This window comes from Heteronotia binoei, chromosome 6 (assembly GCF_032191835.1).
Source record: "Heteronotia binoei isolate CCM8104 ecotype False Entrance Well chromosome 6, APGP_CSIRO_Hbin_v1, whole genome shotgun sequence".
NCBI classification, from domain to species: Eukaryota; Metazoa; Chordata; class Lepidosauria; order Squamata; family Gekkonidae; genus Heteronotia; species Heteronotia binoei.
This window is the reverse complement of record NC_083228.1, coordinates 26,882,908-26,903,001: the sequence shown is the minus strand read 5'-3', so window position 1 is coordinate 26,903,001 and position 20,094 is coordinate 26,882,908. Positions and strand designations below refer to the sequence as shown.

Here is a 20,094-nt window from a genome sequence, read left to right as displayed (position 1 = left end):
CATAAACTTGTATGCATATACAAACACACCTTGGACCAACTTAAGTATACTTGTGAGAGCAAGCCAGCAAACTAAGCAATATATGAAATATACCTGAAAAGTTTCAACCTTGGTTAGATTTGGTACCCCCCTCTGAATTATGGGACACTCACAGCAAAACATTCCCAAGGGAAACTAAAACCTCCATACTCAATAGGTCAGTGCAATCCTACAAATGTTTTTTTCTGGGAGTAAGCCCCACTAAATATAATAGAACTTGCTTCTGAGTAGATCTTACGATGATACTTTTCTATTAATTCATTTATACTGTGTCATTTTCCCTAATGGGGAAATGGAGGGAAAACAGCTTACATTCTTCTCGCAACAATCCTGAGGTAGATTAGGGTGAGAAAGTGTGACTGGCCCACAGTTAACCAGTGAGCTTTCGTGGCATGACTGGGGATTCACACCTGGGTCCCCTCAAATACTGGTTCGATACTCTTAACCGCTGCACCACCCTGGCTCTCCTAAGCATTACTTCAAGGCATCAAGTAACAGATATAACATTAAATGGAACTAACAGATTTTGGTACAGTATGTAAGTAAAGACAATTCAGATGTTTTAGTGAGAATACAGCTATTTTTAATAATTCAAATAGCAGTTCATTATGACTATTATACACAGTTGCACAAGTTGAGGCTGGTTAAATACAATCAGTTTTCAAAATTTCTTAGAATAGTTCCCAGATAGCAACATGCAAGTGTCCATGAAAATATTTGGCTTTTCTTCTGAGATTCTGAACAGGCACTTACATGAGGAAGTTTAGTTCTCTCAGTCACAGACAGCCATATTAACAGAAGCATCCTAACTAGCAGTATCTGACTGCTTTTATCAAAGTGCCGGAGTAAGAAAACAGTTCTTACAGAAGTACAGATTTAGTAATTTTGCTTACTCATAAAGTAAGGTAACCAATAACACTTGCACTGAAGTTTAGAAACATTCTTGGTATATAAGCCAAGTGAACTACAAACGTGAGAAGCCTTCCATTCAGCAGGTTCCATATGGTGCCCAACACATACGGTGTGTTCTGAAGACAGATAACATGCTAAACTGGGGAAAGAGGAAGGTGTTTCCACATGAGGACAGGCTTGCATAGTTTCCCCTTTTGCTGCTGCGTGGCTACTAATAGAGCACCATCAGCCATGAGGTTTCTACACAGCAAGTTTCTCTAGTGTCTATGTATCAGATTCTCCAAATTACCAGCTTCCATACTTCTAAGCCTCTAACCTCTTTCCTTGGAAATATGTTTTCTTCCTTATGACTGCAATGAAGGGAGATAGGGAATTGGTTTTTAAGCTGTGAATTCAGGGATCCTCATTAATATATTGGTAAAATGGTATATTGATAATGCTATTCAATCGACAGTTTTAAGAAGAGGGAAAAAAAGCCTTGGTGATCATGTGAAGGAATAGCTGCTCCAGGGGAAACCAGCTGCACTGCAGGTAGGACTGGAACAAGCAAACTTTCCACGCACATGGCAGCCAGCCAGAAGACTTTGCTGCTGTCCTGCCTGAAACTTCACAGTGAAGATAATTTGGAAAAGACTGAAGAAAATCCAGGAGATGCACCACAGTGCTATGGGGAAGCAAGGAAAAGCCATGCTTCCCCCAGCATTGCGTCTAGGGCAAAAAAACAACCCATGTGGAAACACCTGAAGGTTACTGAGATTTATTCAAATACACTACATTTCACACAGTGTTAAATGATCTGATGTTTCATTACACAGGCTTTTAATGCGTGCTTAGGATTCAGTTGGTAAAACTATACCTCTCTCTGTAAGCCCATTTGCTTTCATTACATAGGGCAGAGAAGATACAGTCCAGGTAAACACACACATTCACACAGCTTTCCCTCATTTGGAGCCGTTTAAAGGAAATAGGATGAATCTGTGGGTTTGAGTGCAAGGAGAGCAGAGTTTTATGCATGTGACTGGAATTCAATACTTGAATTAATAAAAACTTGTATTAAAAATTCACACACATCTTACCCTCCATGTGAAATTGTACATCTACATTTACCTGTAAGCTAATAAGCCTTCTCAGGGGCAGACATCAGAATTATTAGGATGGAAGTGCTAAGAAACTAATCAGAAGAACAATCCCGTCTTACAAAATTGAGATCAAGAAAGAAGTTTGCCTACCAAGTTACACAGAAAAATAGGTTGGAATACAGCATGGTCTCAAAATTATGCCAGCAAATACATATTTTGTACACATTAGATACTTGCTGGGGGGAACAGAGTAGTTTTAGGACAAAAGCCCATTATAAATTCTGAAATTGACATTTTAGGCCATCATACTTTTATTGGTTTCCAAGGATACAAGTAACAGATGCTAAAGATGTATGATATGAAATGTGGTATAGGAAGAAGAAATGCTTTAGTCTATCATCAATGAAAAGCAAAACTTAAATGCACCAGCCTACATGCATGGAAACACATAACTAGATTTCTTTTAAGCTTTACGCGTATCTGAGTGCATCACACCAGACAAAAATAAAATGTGCAGTATAAAATAGCTTAAGAAAGTTCCAGTGTTTGAGAAAGCATTTGTTTTAAATGTATGTACACACATTTGAATGTTTACTCAAAGAATGTTTTAGTAGTGTGGGAAATGCAGCACTGTAAGATGAAGGAAGACTGTTGTAATGAGAATTTTGGCCTTCTTCCCTACAGGCTGATACCACCATTTAAGCTGCTAATCTATCAACAGTTCTTTCACCCCCAACACCCAGTTCACATTTCAGGCTGCTCTGCAGTTGCTTGTGGTTCTGGACTTTCAAATCGCTGGTGAAAGTTGGTTCGCTGTTTCCTCAGTTTTTCAGGAGCTTTTCTCCAAAGAATTATCTCCTTATTAAAAGATGGGAAAAATACATTATTTTACTAACTTGATAGTGACTTGCTGCAGACAGAACTATGATAACAACTGAATCAAAATTCTATGTTGGATAACTTTTTCTGTAAGTAAAAGATGACTTGCAACCGGATATTAAAACCACAGTAACTAAACAGCAGCAAAATTGTATTTGAAATAGCAGTAAAATTATTCTTCAACATAAATCATCCAGTAACATGCCTATCCAGAAGACCACGAGAATCTTTCGTATCTCCTCTTTCCTGCTAGGTTCCCCAAAATGCTGCTGTTGGGATTTGGAGACCTCAAGAAGGCATAAAGTACAACAAGGAGGTCTGCAGTGAAATGGTATCAGCAAAAAGGCTCGCCTTCTGCAGCTGGAAGACAAGTTTAGATCCAGCCTGGCACTCAAAAGCTTCCACTATGCTTACACATGACTCTTGTATAAAACTGTCTAAAAGCCAGAAGACAATTAAAACATTCTGATATTTTTCAAAGTCTTGTAGGATTCAGATCTCTACATCCTGACTTGCTCCAGACCGTTGAGAAATGCAATGGGTCACTTTAAACAGTACACTTGATCAGATACAAGCAAGGTAAGGTTTTCAGTGCTCCAAATTAAGTTTTCCACTATAGCTGGCGATTTTTATTGATAATAAAAAAATTGGTTTGCTCCCTCTTGCTTCCCTTCTTACCAGTTCAAAACATATTAAAAAATAAGATCCATTACTTATCTTTCTGTACATGACAAAGGAATTGCTTTAAAGATTACACACACATTACTACTCTTAAGCATGAATGAGTTTCCTGTATGCAACCTAGTTTTTCTGGCTTCAGTTTATTTGTTTGGAATTAATGTCAAGCTCCTAACTCCAACCTCCTACTTCTCATTAAACCATTTCTAAGTAAACTTTATTGCTGGTTCAGTGTACTGTATTTTTACAGTCTGGTGTTTTATTATTTTATCGGTTGTTAGTTTCAGTACAATCCTATGCAGTTATTCCAATTGAGGGCTTTTGAGATCAATGGGCTTTGACGTCCATATCTCTGCACAGAACAAAGCTGTCAGTTGACTGGTATTTTTTAACAGAAACTCTTAAGACATCTGCTACATAAGAGCACTTAGCACTATACCTGTTGCTTGAAGTACCGTCTGTCCTCTTCATCTACTAGCACGAGATTCAAGAAGTATCTTACTGAAAACTTTTTGTTTACATCTCTCATTGTAGGAGTTGGATCATATCCTGCCAAGAACAGCCTTATGGGAATAGATTCACCTTAAAGAAAACAAATCATGGGTTATTTTTTGTTGATAGGAACATTTAACAAATTCATGGGCTTGACGATGTAGCAGTTTTGAGGCATTAATTAACTTTGAGGCAGTTCAGCTAAATGGCAGGCTGGGAGGTGATTCCAAGAAGTCTTGTAACTCTTCTTCCAAAGATGTTTCTAAGGAATTTTAACATACTCCAAGTTTTTAAAAGCACCAGGTAACCTTGGGTGTAAGAGCAACTGGGGGAAGGGGGAAAAGGAAGGGAGTTTGTCTTCAACCCACTCTCACCCAGAGTTTAAGGAAATTTAAGAAGACCTGAAGGTTTTTAAATGGCAAAGTATTTGGGTACATGCAAGACACCCCTTGGGCACCCCTTGGATAACTGTCCCACATGCAACCATGGGACAAACAGTCAACTCAGCTAATTAGCAACTCCCTGCTAATTTCAGTTAATCTTATTTGCTAAAAAAAAGGGTACAAATTAGAAAGCAATGATGTAAGATCAGCCATCCCTGGAAGTCTTAACCACTAGTCAACCAAATACTGTACAGTATTACTTAATAAGTTTTACATTTAATCAGAAATTCACTAGAAAAACTCTGTGGCACTGTTCATTTCACAGAGAAAACTACTCTAAAGAAACAAAAGTTAGAATGGATTTATCATCCTGATGTTGCTTATCTTATGGATGTAGTACATCTGGAAAGACATTTTTCCATGACTAAATTTCTCTGCAATACTTGCACACACACACACAGTACCAGGGCTTTTTTGGTAGAAAAAGCCCAGCAGGAACTCATTTGCATCCTAGGCCACACCACATAATGTCACTACTTTCACAAAGGACTTTTTTGTACAAAAAGCCCAGCAGGAATTCATTTACATATTAGGCCACAACCCCTGATGCCCAGCCAGCCAGAAATACGTTCCTGCTCAAAAAAAGCCCTGCACAGTACACACATAAACACAAAGCTGCTTCACAGTCCACTGCAGCTGCACCTCTCAGCCCTAGAATAGTCTACAGATGCCTGAAAGATAACCATTCTTGCTAAATAGCCTGCCTCTCATATGATTCATGAAACTGGGAATTGCATTTAGTTCACCAAGGAAATATTATGAAGAGACACACCTGTAGAATTGCAAGCATGGCTTTTGTGCCTGACCTTACCTTTTCCCTACTGGAGTTTATGATGCAAGGAGGAAGTTCCCAGAGAAAGGATGACTGTGAGAGTGGTCAAATGCATGCAACTTCTGCAATTCTCAGAGCAGTTTGAAGAGTACTTCCATTTCCATGTGTTAAGACTAGTGCATAGCATCCCAACCCCAGGGAGCCTGGTGCCTCTGATCCCATTTTCCCTGCTTCCTTACTTGAATCTTAAGACTACCCTTTAATGATGTAGTGTACACAACAAGAAAAGATCACCAACATGATGAAAAGGAATGAAGTTAAGAGAAAGGAGACTCAGCTCCTGGACCAGGGAGCCCTTATTAAGAGACTAAGAACTTTTGGTTTGCTGTTTGTACCAGTTTCAACTTTAGGAGTAGGATGTTTGATGCACATAAAAAAAATAAAAATCCAGTTCAAGACACAACCTGCATTTTAGCACAGAAGCCCTCCCTGCTAATGATGAAATGCACCAGCTTACCTTTGACTGGTGCACCATCCATTATCTCATACTTTGCAATGGTCTCCGTCTCTGTTGTGGTGCTGGGTCCTGGTTAAATAGGGATCAAGCTGTTTACATTATTTGAACATATTTTTCAATATTCCATCTATAGTTTAATTTACCTACTGATTTCTGCAAGCCAGGGGGCCACAGCAGTTTTAGCCTGGCAAGCATACTTTCACTTACTTAGATGTTTTCCAAATGGTTTATTTGCCCTAGGTTCAATGCTTTTGGGAAGCAGGTCCCCCCACCCCCTGGCTTCCCCATACCACTGTGGAGCATTTATGTACCTCCCAGATTCTCCCCAGCTTTTCTCCAGTATTTCAAAAATCTGATGTGCTTTTTAAGTTTGGGGAAATTTCACAGCAAGGCCTGAATGGCTGCTGTGTGGGCAGGGAAGTCCATAATTTTAAGGTCCCACTCAAACAGCCATTCCCCCACCTTACCACTAGGGGAGCACTTTGAAGGGTTACTGGTTTTTACATGGAAGTTGATATATCAATACTGACTTAATGGTGTATCGCTGTCAATGTCTGGTTTTTAAAAATCCTTGGGAAAAAAAACCCAAGCGGAATGGCCATCACAGGGAAATCTGCTACCAGCTGGAAGCACCATTGCTGCTATGCTCCACTGGCAGCTACAGCAGAAATGGAGCTTCTAAAGGAAAGTGTTGTCATATGTTAAGAGCTCCTGATTACACACATAATCAGAATCCAGTGTTTTCTTCTAACAGAGGTATATAATCCCTTGGTAGTAAGCACTGAACAATCTCTATGCCTCACAGCAGAGCTTCAGGATCATACTGAACTAAGTTAAAGTAATAAAAGGTCCAAACAATGTGGTGGGTCATTTTTGTACACTAAAGCAAACGAGAACCTCCCGTCTAACCATGGTACCTTTTATTTACTGCTTTCACAAATCACAGGTCTGCCACTAGCCTCTTCAAGATGGTAACTGAGATTTTGCTAAGTTTTAAAGCACAGAGGGTACAAAAACTTCTTCCTCTTCCTGTATCCTCAAAATGCCTATAATCATCTTTAGTAAAAGTACAGTTTCATACTTCTAGTACTGATTCAGAAGCCACTTTCAAGGAATTATCTGCAAATGCGTACTGGTCACTACTTGAACAAATCGATTACACATACTGTATTATTGTAGCTTCAGACAATATATTACAGTTTTAAAGTTAAATTGATAAACTTTACTGTACAAGATTGTGGCAAATTAAAAATCAAATCCATTACCAAATCTAAACCCAGAATGTTTTGACATCAAAATGTTTCTCAAAACATGATAGCTTCCAATTTCTTGTCCTCTTACCAATTCCAGTAATCTCCTTTTTGATCAACTGCAATTCCATATGCTGGATCTTTATTCTTACTAAGAGGAAGTAAATTTTTCCAACGATCACATCTTTTAAGTGATACCTTAAGGAGAAAAAAGAAGGAGGCTTGCAGAAATCTGTAATTTGTATGGCTGTTTAAACTAGTTTACACAAATACATGGTACATATTGGAAAAGTTTGTCCAGCGGCACCTTCAAGACCAACAAAGTTTTATTCTGAGTATCTCAATAAGTGTGCATGCATACAAAAGCAAATACCCAGAATATGCTCTTAAAAGTGCCACTAGATTCAAACTTTGTTCGGCTGCTTCAGACCAACACAGCTACCCACCTGAATCTACGGTGCATATTGATATTGTCACTGCTAAAAAAGAAAATACTGTCCTCTACTGAATTGGCTTACTTAATTTACTGGAAAATATTGTAAGAATTGTCTTCTACTGGCCACTTGCAGCTATAAACAAGTTTGATTTTTTTCAGTTGAGCAGTATGTTTGTAGAAGCTACGTTAAACACATCTTCAAATACACTAAAGAATAAATGCTATTAGTGAAGACAAAGAGGTCTAAAAATATGCCATTGATAAACAAGACTGGCATTGATATGCTAACACCATCAGATGAGCAAGCTTCCGCTACTTTACCAGCTGATGTAAATGAACCTTTAGTAGTTGGACGTCTATTCTGGACAAGCAAGAGACTGCAGAAGCATCACAAGAAGGGGCATTAAAAAGGCAGAAAGCCTCTACACTGGAAAACCAGGTAGACAAGTGTGACCCTAATACTTGATATGCAAGCCTTTAGCAATCTGCTGGTACCCACTGCTATGTGCTCTCCCCTTTTCATTAAGAAGATCTACCCTGGGAGCATTGTGCAAGATCATGTCTTGCACTAATTCCAAGTCATGCTTACTTAGATTTGTTGTATTCAAATTCTATATGCAGACAGTCTTCAATACCGACTTCCATTTTAATAGAGTTGTTAACATCTGGATACGTTGCAAGCTGGTGTACAATAAGGTCATACTCTTTTATCAAGTCTGACAATCTTCTTACTATTGTCACTTTAAGGAAATACCTTTAAAAAGAGAAGGATATTGGTAGGAATCATGCACACAGAATGCTTTACAAATAGACTTATACAGAACTAGCTTTCCAAGACAATGAATTCCAGGGCTTTTTTTGGGCAGGAACACACAGGAAAGCAGTTCCAGCTGGCTTGGTGGCAGGAGGTGTGGCCTAATATGCAAATGAGTTCCTGCTGGGCTTTTTCTGCCAAAAAAAGCCTTGGTGATCTCTATCAACGTAACCAACACTAGATGACTGTAACGTAAAATTCTACTTCCACACTTCTTTTGTCCAAATACAGCAATTATAATTAAGATTAATGTAAGCTTATGTCAGCTAAACAAAGCGAAACAATAACCTGATTGCAGAATTTATTCTAAACATATACTTTAATTTTTTTGATAACTCATCGTTTGCTAGTTTTGTCTATGAAATACAAGGTGCGCAGTACTACATCTCTACATCTTTGATTTATTAGATGTTCTACTAAGTTTCTAAAGGCCAGAAAAAAATTCTTAAAACCCAAACAAAGAGAATGCTTGTTTGAATAATTTTTACTGTGTCCCACCCAATAATGCACTACAGATAAAGACTGTTGTAACTGTAGCTGGAGAGGAAAAACTGCTCTTTAGAGCCCATACCTCAATCTGACATTGGCACCAATGTAGGATTCGTATGGCTTTTCAACTTGCATAAACTCAAAGTCATAACTTCTGCTTTGGGTTAATTCGCCAGGTAAGGCCAGCTCTTTCACTAGGTTTACAAACTCATGAGTATTGCTCTTGTCATTGAAAAGTTCTAAAAAATTAAGACAAATAGAAAAAGAACACAAATTTTCTTAGAACATATAAGGCTTTTTAAATGGCCTAAAATCTAAGTTGTTGCATGAGATTATACAAATTTAGGAGTAATACTAATATTTTGAGCATCAATCAAAATGTTTTGGTACTGCAATAAATTTCATTAAGGCTCGCAACTATCACAGTTTAGTGACCAAGCTTTGAAGTTCCCCAGAACTCTTCATCAGATAGGCTATTACACAAAAAAGGAGGGGGAGAAAGGAAGCAAGCTATGGAGCCATATTACAAAAATCAGAATGCTTCTGTTGCCTACCTTGACAGAGCCCATGTAAAGAAAAACATAGCCAGTCTTTATATTAGCAAAGCTTAATCTGTTAACGTTGGGAATCAAAACTGTTTACATAACACATAACCTCCGCTTTGCGTGGGGCTCTAGGGTTGCTGGATCCCTCCTAGCCACTGGAAGGGGGTGAGGAGTATGGTTGCCAGATTCAGGTTGGGAAACTCCTGGAGATTTGAGGATGGAGCCTGGGGAGGACAAGGACCTCAGTGGGGTGCAATGCCATGGAGTCCACCCTCCAAAGCATCCATTTTGTCCAGGGGAACTGATCACTGAAGTCTGGAGATGAGCTGTAATTCTGAGGAATATACAGGTCCCTCCTGGAGGATGGCATCCCTATGTGTACTCTCTGCCTTATTAGAGATTGTGTATTCTTAATACAGCTTCAGAGCAATCAGAGTTTATATTTTTTCAAAATGTGATCAGCCATTGCTTCTTCAACCCAGCAGTCTTAGCTCTTTCTTACACACCAACAACATAACCCTAAGCAGAGTTACACCCTTCTAAAACCAGTGAAGTCAATGGCCATAGAGTGTAATTCTGCTTAGGAAGCTATTTACAATGCTACTGTGTCTGCATATGAAGACTAACAATCAGCTAGGAGACAATTCTTCATCGTGCCCACCAACATCCTTCTCCTCCACCCAACTTTTATATTTCTGCCTGATGAAGAATTCTGGGGAACCTGAAAGCCTGCTTAATAGTTTTGCGATAGTTTGGCTGGTTCTCTATTTCATTCAACAATATAATGGTTTTGTTAATTATTTAGCTCCATAGCCACCACACTGCTGACACAAGCTTCACTAATAGAACAAGTCTTTATGCAATAGTTTTTTAAAAATCCAAAGGCGGTTCAGTACAGATAAAATACACATAATGTTGTATTTCCCATGACATAATCAGGCTAGAAGTAGAGATATTTTTGTCTGGCCAACTTCTGGTCATAAACAGTATATATACAAGCTTTTATAATCTTGTACAAAGGAAGAAAAACAAAGTACAAAGGAGCTACTTCAGTCAGTGGTATCATTTTTACTTGGGATTAACCAAAAATTTCTGGGATTAACCGAAAGAACTACCCCATAACCTAAGTCACATCCTTAATGTAAAGATGTACATAATGTCCTGGGATTTATTCCCTAAAATAATTAGATGCAAATAGTACTTGCTTAAGCAAAATGAAAGTAGTAACCCATCCCAAGCACTATTTTCCTCAGAGAAGACAGGCTTGAGACACTTGTTCTTCAATTACCCCAATATCCTGTTGACATGCCCAGGCTACGAATGCTCATCACCCTGGTTCAGGGCACTGCGCAACCATTCATACACAACCACAATTCTAAAACTCACCGATTTGTCCTACAAATTCAATTCTAATTCCTTGATGCTCTAGCCTCTTTCCATGTTGTTTAAAGACTATGTTCACCTGCAAAAAACAAGACACTGATTAAGCTTTTCCCAGCATTTAGCACAGGTATATATACATTTTCTGGACAAGACTAAACAGATAAGACAGCCATCACTTGTCCAACAGCTAGAATAGATGGCTGTCTCCTTCCAGCTCTGAAGTTTCTGTTGGATATCATCAGCACCCTCTTCCATTACTCTTTATAAAACCCTTTACAAGTCTAAAAAAGTCATAAGAAAGTGATGAATGTGGGAAGAGAATGTAATGAAGCAGCTGACAAAGAGTTCACACAAGTTAATGAAACAAAAGAAAGCTGGAAGGAAACAAACAAAAATGTTTTGGAGCCTATGGGTGAGGCAAATATGCCAGTTTTCTTCCACATCTATGTAGCTTTCAAAAGAGCTCGGAAGATAGAAGAAAACAAATATTCTGATCTAGAACATCCAGTGTACATGTGCACACAGAAGCCATCATGCTGCAGCAAAAGATTCCCCCGCATGTACGGAATACTTCCTGACACAGAAGAAAATGATGCAAAAGAACAGTGGCAGCACAATATATGAAATACAAAAATACAAAATATTGTGCACAAACAAACACTCTTAACTGGTGTATATAAAGTTCTATTATAATGAAATGAACAGCCCACAACAGTGGGCATACATTCATACAGTATAAATAGAAAACAACAGTCTCAAAACAATACTCCAAGGAGGACCCCACACAGTCACAGAGTTTTCCAAAATGAGTACAAAGACTCAAAAATAATGTTGCGCAGGAGTCCCTCCGTTGTTTGTTGACTTCTGAAGGACAAATTCTAACCTTCACGCAAACCCCGGATTTGATTGCGTTCCGCTGCTCCTGCAGCTTCCTCGTAAGTCAAACTGAAAACTCCAGCCAAGTTCTTTCTCAAACGCCCATTTAGGTATCTTAATTTGCAGCTTAATTTGTACTCATTTTGGAAAACTCTGTGACTGTGTGGGGTCCTCCTTGGAGTATTGTTTTGAGACTGTTGTTTTCTATTTATACTGTATGAATGTATGCCCACTGTTGTGGGCTGTTCATTTCATTATAATAGAACTTTATATACACCAGTTAAGAGTGTTTGTTTGTGCACAATATTTTGTATTTTTGTATTACAGAAGAAAATGAGGCAGCACTAGGCCATGTAAGTTCCTTGTGCACATCTGAAACTTACTGTATGAGCTAGAATGCCCACAGACTTTTGTTTATCTGCCATTTTGATACCAAGTTTAAACGGATTTAAGCTATTAGCTATGGAAACAGCACACTTTATGCATGGCTTAAACACAAATTATTTGAGCTTTATGGCCACATTTAGTAGTTTGTAAATCACTTTGTTCATTTTCCCAAAAGTCAACTGAGATCTCAGTGACACTTTTTAGTAAAACCATCCCGGTGTTCAAATACTGTTTTAGCAGTACAGGGAAGATAATCCGAATCCAGCTGTGCGAGACAAATGATTAGTTTGGAACCATCACTGAGAGTTGAAGCCATCAAAGCATTAGAGGAAGGCACTTGCTGATGTAGACCTTTCCCACCTGCCCCAACCTTCAACAAGCCAAGAGACCTTCAAAAAGCCCCATGGGCAGGGAAACACAGTGAAGAGGGGGAGATGGGCACAACTGCCCCTATCCTGCTCTATGGTGGGGAGGGGATCCCTCTTTCATCAACAGAAGGGCTGGAAAAAAAGAAAGGCTGGGAGGAGGGATAATTCCTATTTCCCCTCCTCACTGCAGCTAATGGCTATGCTAAAAGAAGAAATCATGTTCTATGTGTCTAGAGACAGGACTTCCTCACTGGTGATATTCCAAGTATGGAATGCCCTCTCCTTTAAAATTTGATTGGCACCGACTTTATTGGCTTCCAGGCAACAGATGAAACCATTTCTCCTTAACCAGGATTTTAGATAAGAACTTTCTCTATCCCAGCTTTTGGTATTTCAACAATGCTACCCCATCTGATGTTTCACAGCCTGCCTTCTGGTACGAATTATTTTATGTTGCTGGTTAGATTGCTTAACAACTGAGATGGCTTTATGGCAAATAATTTTACTGCCAAGTACTCTTTAAAAATCGTCAATGATGCAAATTCATTTTATATTTGTATTTATTATTTTTATCTTGTTGTTTGCAATCTGAAGCAAGATTGTGGAGAGGTGGCAGAGATGAATATTTTAAACAAATCATTCTGAGAAGAAAGAACCAGCTGATGTCAGTCTTCCTATCCTGATGACAGCCGTTCATATATCAGTTGAGTTTATTCTCAAATATCTAGATTTAGAACACATATTCTAGCTTAAATCCCACTATTGAGAGCAAAATAAAATTAACTGGCACAATTAACCCAAGAAAACATTGATTAGGCAATGTTTCTGGTCTGCATGTTCTTTTAAATAAAGATTTTTAAACAGGAAAAAAATGGAAATTCACCTTTCCTGAGACAGATTCTCCATCATAGAAGAGATAATGTTTTTCAATTTTACCATCTTCTGTTTTGATTTCAGCAGTTTTTCGTGATTCTGCGTCATTAAGAACAACGTCAATTTCACAAATGGGACCAAACAAGCCTCCAAGAAAACTCTGTAATAGAAAGCACATTAATTTAGAAAACTGAACAATTTTTACAATATTGTAGCCAAGATGTTAGCAAACAGCCTAATTGATACAAAACAGGTTGATCCTGTTGCTGCGGGCCCCTTCTTTCAACAGCTCCTTCCCCACAGACTGCTGAGCCAGCCACACTGCTCCATGCCTCTGTGGCCTCCTTGCTGGACTACTGTAATGTGTTCTACAACAGGCTGCCCTTAAAAGCTTCAATTGGGACAAAATGCTGTGACCAAGATTTTTTGGGGGCCAAGTCATTTGAAATATAACTGCTGCATTCCAACAGTTTTACTAGTTACTCATTAGCTTCCAGAGCAAACTAAATGTGCTGGTTTACACCTTCAAAGACCTTCATAGCCTGGGGCCCTCATATATAAGAGAACACATCTCCCAATATACTCATGTGCACCAACTGCATTCCTTGGTTGACTGCCTCCTTGCTGTGACTTCTCTCAAGTTTACTTGTTCTCAGGCAAGGACCTTTTAAATTGTTGGCCCAATACTGTGGAATGGTTTGTCCCCAGAGACATAGATGAACCATCACTTCCTATCTTCCTCATTTATGACTTTCTTATGAGTGAAAAGAACGCAATGAAGCAGATATTTGTAGCTGGAAATGAGTTAATAAAATTTTAGAAATACTTATTTTGAGGTTAGAAAGTTATAAGACCTCATCTGGTAGAATGAAATAAGGAATCTAATCAAAATTTTAAGTACAAAAATGTATCATTATTTTTGGCCATCAAGTTACTGCTGATGCAGCAGAGTTTTCGAGACAGAGATGTTCAGAGGTGGTTTGCCATTGCTTGCTTCTCTGTTATGACCCTGGACTTCATGGGTGGTCTCCCATCCAAATACTAACCAGGGCTGACCCTGTTAGCCTTTGAGATCTGACAAGATCAGGCTAGTCTGGAGTATCTAGGTCAGGGCAATTTTAATTTAAAGCAGTTCCTTCATCATTGCAAAAGCAATATGATGTGGGGAAAATAATGCAAGATACTCTGATGTTATACCCTCCTAGTCAGCAATTAGCTTCGTCTAAGAGCCAACAACAGAATGGGAGATGTCAGAGTAAGACTTTATGGTTATGCCTTAACTACCCCTTCCCACCCCCAAGTCTGCTGACAAGTCTCATTGCTGCCCACTTATACCTCTTTTCTTAAAGGGATACTATGAATTTCTCTGTCAATCAATGGCAATGAGACTTGGCAACATACTATTCTACTTGCCCTAAAAGGGAAACCAATTTGACCCGCAAGGGCTTCCAGTTGCTGACTTCTTTTATAGCAGTTAAAGGCTGCAGTGCAGCGCTCAACCAAATGTTAAAATACATGATGATATAAAGTTTGTCAAGGTGTCAGTGATATCAAAACAGGATGCAGGTACCGTTGTTTGCTGCTACATTCCTTCACTGATCCACTTGCTAATAGTTCTTCACCTACAGCAGCCAGCAGAATGCTTAATTTTACCCCAAAATAAGATTGGAAGGACAATGAAAAAGAGGAACAAATGGAAATATAGCACCTAACCCAGAGTATTAAAAAAAAAAAAAGCTGGATTACATTCTGCCTCAATTTTAGATATTATTGTAAGCCCTTTTAAAAAAATGTTTACTATGATAGCAAAAACTAAGATACCTAAACAATATGTACAAAGGAGTCCAGATTTCAAAGGAGTTCTTGGGGGGCGGGGAAGAGGAAGCTGCTTTTAAAAGATAAATAAACCTCTACTTCCAGCAGAATGGCAGGACATTATCATGTGCTAAGCACCCTACATTTTTATGAACACCTTTGATCTCCAATAAAGCAATGCTTTAATTTTAAACCCGTTGAAACCTAAAAAGAATTCTCACTTGCAACACCTTTGATCCTAACATGCATATTCTTTGTCATGTCTTATTTCCACATAGAGACCATAAGCTTTCCTAACTGAGAAAACAGCTATAAGAAATTTCACATCAGCACTATAAAACTACAAGTGGGGCCTGCCTGTGATACTCATGGGGGGGGGGGGCGGCCTTCCTGCTACCAACAGCCGTGTTCTCTGCAGATTTAAACACCTCCATGAATGGCTTTAAAAGAAAATCAGGTTTTTCTGCAAACCTGGGGAGTGCCCCAAGTGTACAGAAAAATCTCTTTACCCTCCATGTGCCCCCTATCTGCAGAAACAGGTATCCGCACATAGGGAGCACAGCTGGGAATTAGATACACAGATGTAAACATAAAGCCATTTCACCATGGCTGCATTTAGGTTATCAAACTGCAAAAAACCCTGGTTAGAAGCAAGATGTAACCCCCTTTTCTCCAGCTTCTTGCCCCCTCTCATCAGGGAGGATGCATACTACACTGCAGCCGGATTCCAGTCAGAGATGGTCTACTCAACAAACTATTTTCTATGAATCAGATATCACAAGCCATATTTAGCACTTCAGGCCCGGACAAATTGTTCTTTGGGTCTACAAGCCAGTCCATAACATTAGAGACCAGACTACTTTTTCAGCTTTCAGGGTTTTGTCTTTTAATAACCATATTTTATTATTTGTGCATTTATAATATTTCTGTCTGGCTTCTTCAGAGTACTGCTTAAGGAGGCTTACAATTAAAAAACACAGTATAAACCACAAATCATTGGACATCAGCAGTGTAAAAACTATCCATAAAACAAAGTAGACCATTAGCCAGTATGATAAACCCCTAATTAATGCCTGGGTAAAAATGTGTGTTTCAGCCTAGACCCTAAAAGAAAGAAGGTGCTAGGTGAGCCTCAAAGGGGAAGAGATTCTAAAGGCTAGGTGCCACCACAGAAAATGCCCTGTTTCTAGTTGCTACCTGCCTCACCTTTGAAGGTGAGGCTGGATATAACTGTCAAATGACAGAACCTTATCCTAACCTCTTCACTATGCCCAAAGTGTTATAAGTGTAGTGGCAACCCAGGTTTGTCATCACCACAACAAAAAGCTGCCTTCCAGCAGCCCTAGCCCAACCTCTTCCCAAATTCTCCTAATTCCCCTTTTTCCTTTAAAATCTTGATTTTACTAAATATTGGAGCCAGTGCAGAAAACAATTGGTCAATAAATGAATTCCTCAACCACCACTGAATAGGGTAAGCCTACGTTTACAAATAAAGTAGTAAAAAGAACTTCATGTGCATTTACAAAACAGTCTGATGCAAAATGTTAAATAAGTTTTGGGTTGCATCCAGTCAGCTCTTTCACCCTACTTCACATGGCTTTTGTCCATACAGGTCCTATGATCCCAAAGGGACCCTTTCCTCTCTTTTGCATCTGTGGAAAGAGTGGTTGAATCCAACCTCTTACATGTCCAGTGAATTATAAAATCTTTGCTGACAATACTAGGAGCCACAATGAAATTGCTAGGCGCCATGGTGCCTGAATTTATCAAGCTATAAGTAACAAACTAGCTTCAAACTGTTGATGGAAATCCTGGTTCAGTACCAACCAAAAAATCAGTTTGTTGCACCATCTGCATTCACACACATCACAACTGACTGAGGTTTATAACTACAGTTCATCGTAACATCTATACTCAAATTAGACAAGGCGTCTGGCATGATCTGGGTCTGAGACCCAGCAGCAAACATCACCTCAAGGATGCTGGATTCGGACTGGGACCACGTGCCACTTCCTGATCTGAAGTAGCCCTAAGAGGCGTTCTCTCTCCTGTTGTGGTGCTGCATGTGCAATGAATACAGGGCATATGAAGTGAACATGCTGATCACGCATGAGAAGTGTGGAGGAAAGGGAGAGCCCTGGTATTCTGTATGCTAGGACTTCACATGTAGGAGAGCTGGCCCGATCATAATACATAATGCATAAAACAGTGGTGCATTTCCAACTACTTGTAGAACAGGAATGTACACACCAGGGAACGAGAAGATCACCATCCAGCACACTGTAGTGATTAGAGTGTCTGACTAGGATCCAGGAGAATTAGGTTCCAGGTTCAGTCCCCTATTATGCCATGAAAGTCACTCATGGCAAAGTCACTCATGACTTGGGGTTAATCACTCTCAGTCTAACGTACCACCTCATAGGGTTGTTGTGAGGGCAAAATGGAGAAGCAGAGAACTCCACTCTGAAGTCCTTCAAGGAAGGGCAGGATAAATATGTACTAAATAAATTGAGTGTGCAGGTATATATGCTAGAATTCACGTGAATTATTATAAACAATAGTTCGATCAGTAAGAATTAGGTTAGTGAAATTATCAGTGCCTATGTGACAAACAGAAATTCTGCAGAGTGTGCACCATCATTTATCTGGATGCCACAAAATGCTCCCACCTGCAGAACTTCTGCTTGGTCATGCTACTGTGAAAGGTTCATAAACTCTAATTTTCTGAAAAATGACAGTACAGAAAGACAGACACTAAATATACTACAGAACAAAGTTTGAGTCCAGTGGCACCTTAAGACCAACAAAGTGTAATTTTGGGTATGTTTTCATGTGCATGCACACTTCTTCAGGTACAATCTTGTTTCCTCAACCATTACATATAGGTCTTAAAGGTGCCAGTGGACTCAAACTTTGTTCTGTTGCTTCAGACCAACATGGCTACTCACCTGAATCTAAATAGACTACAGATTTCTACAGTTTATGAAGTCTGAGAAAATCCTTTTAGACACTGGCAACATTTTATAACTCTCCATATAAAGCCCACAGGCTTTTTACAGAGAAGTAACTCTTAATCAATTGATCCAAGTTATCTATTAACCATACTCCATTACCATTAGTTATTGTCTGCTTTTCTAAAAGAGACTCAAAGCAGATTACACAGTGCAAGACAATCAAGTCAAAAGCCAACAAACAATGCAACAGGATTAGAATCACAAGTATCAGAAAAAATGCAAACAAAATTACCTACATGACAATCATTAAAACAAAAGAACTGAACAAGGCAGATGGGGTCGCAAAGAGTCGGACTCGACTGTGCGACTGAACAACAAAATTAGCTAAATTACGTAGTTACACTTCTTAAAAGACAGAGCAGCATATTACTCAGGCTCTCCACTAAGAAAAGCAACTTCTACAAAAGTTCTGCTTGTCATGCATCAAGTTTTTTTTTAAAAGTACAGTTCCTCAAAGAAACCTTCAAGAAACAACAACTCTGAACAAACATCCTTTTGAAATTAAGCTGCTGTAGAAGATAACAGACTTTTCCACAAAATGAGTTACATACATTTTAGAAGTAACAAACTGATCATCTCCACTACTGCAAAAATTAAGGTTTAGCTGTCAAAATTTAAACAGCAAACAGTTTTTTTTCTGAATATACCTTTGTATATTCAGCATGGACTCACAATGTGGCAGGAACCCTCCTGTCAGGAACTTGGTGACAAGAGCAAGGAAGCCCTGGGGTTCTGCAACTTCATAGAGTGAACCCTGAATGACTTAATAGGCCAATTTATGAAAGCGCCTGTTAAGGAACTTTCATGGGTTCCTGTTAACACTTTCTGTGACCAAGGTACATTCACTCCACATTGCAACCCATTGTCTAAGTGTGGTTCTGCAGGCTAAACAAGACCCGATTCAGCCTCTGGGAGGCTCTTCAGACCTCAGGAGCAATGTTCCCTCTAAGCTGAGTGAGTGTGAGCTAGGTCACAGATTTTTAGCCTCCAGCTCACACATTCTGTCTTAGCTCAGGAGGAGCACACTAATTAATGCAGTAGCGCACAACTTTAATGCCGGTAGCTTACAACTTTAATTCCAGGAGCTCACAAAGTAGAATTTTTGCTCACAAGACTCTGCAGCTTAGAGGGAACATAACTCAGGAGTTACATACCAAGTAGAATTTATTTACTGTTGACACCACATCTTCCTCCTGCCTCTTTCTGCAGAGTACCCAAGATGGACACTTCAAAAAATAACCTAGTAGTAGTTCTTAATAGGGCGACCTTACTTTAACTCCCTCCCATCCTAAGTGTGAAAAAACCAGGTCCCTCTGAGCATGTGCTGTCTGCCACCCTCCACGCCCCCTCCACACCCACAGACTGAAGGACCACGTAAGATGATGGGCCTTTCCCCCCCTTACACTACCCTTCAGGAGCCAACCCCGGGGCAGCCACGAGCAGCCCAAGCGACACGACCACATCCCCCCATAGAAGAGGCATGACCCCCCCCCCCTCACGCACGCGCACATTCTCCGCCTTCCAAAAGGCAGCTGAAGACAAGCCGGCAACGTCACCAAGGAAGGATGAGTGGGCGCGTGCGGGACAGGCGGGGTTGAATGGAAAGAGAAGCCTCTCGCGCACCGGAGGGGGGGGGGAGAAGCGGCGCGGGGGCGGAGCTAACGTCCAGAGAACACCCGTATCCATGGATACGAAAAGTCTCCCTCACACACTCAAGAGCCCCCCACCTTTCCCCAAGGCCTGGCCTGCCTCACAGGGGGAAGAAAGAGGAAAAGAGTGAGAAGGCGGCGTCCCTCAGGCCACAACGGTTCCTCGAGACTCCGAAGCGCCAGGCAAATGCAGCCCGAGCAGCCCTACTTTCCCGTCGCCCCTCTCCAAGGCCGGCCACCGCTCACTTACCATGGTCGGTCAGATTCCGGCCCCCCTCCCCAAGCAACAGTAGCAGCGCCTACCCGCGCCCCTGTCATGTGACCTTAGAGGCTGTCGCTCCACTCCACGCCCCCAGCACGTGACCGACGCTGCCCCGCCCCTCG

The 20,094-nt window shown here is 40.1% G+C and overlaps 1 protein-coding gene across 1 annotated transcript; it reads right to left on the bottom strand.

Moving 5' to 3' along the window:
• Positions 1-599: 599 nt before the first annotated feature.
• Positions 600-20,094, bottom strand: VPS26A (VPS26 retromer complex component A). Its single transcript, XM_060241157.1, is given in 11 exon segments — positions 600-2,737; positions 2,739-2,848; positions 2,850-2,888; positions 4,027-4,169; positions 5,812-5,880; positions 7,153-7,259; positions 8,087-8,251; positions 8,883-9,039; positions 10,732-10,807; positions 13,243-13,392; positions 19,961-20,094. Coding segments are annotated over 11 exon segments (1,119 nt in total). The 5' UTR covers positions 19,964-20,094; the 3' UTR covers positions 600-2,637.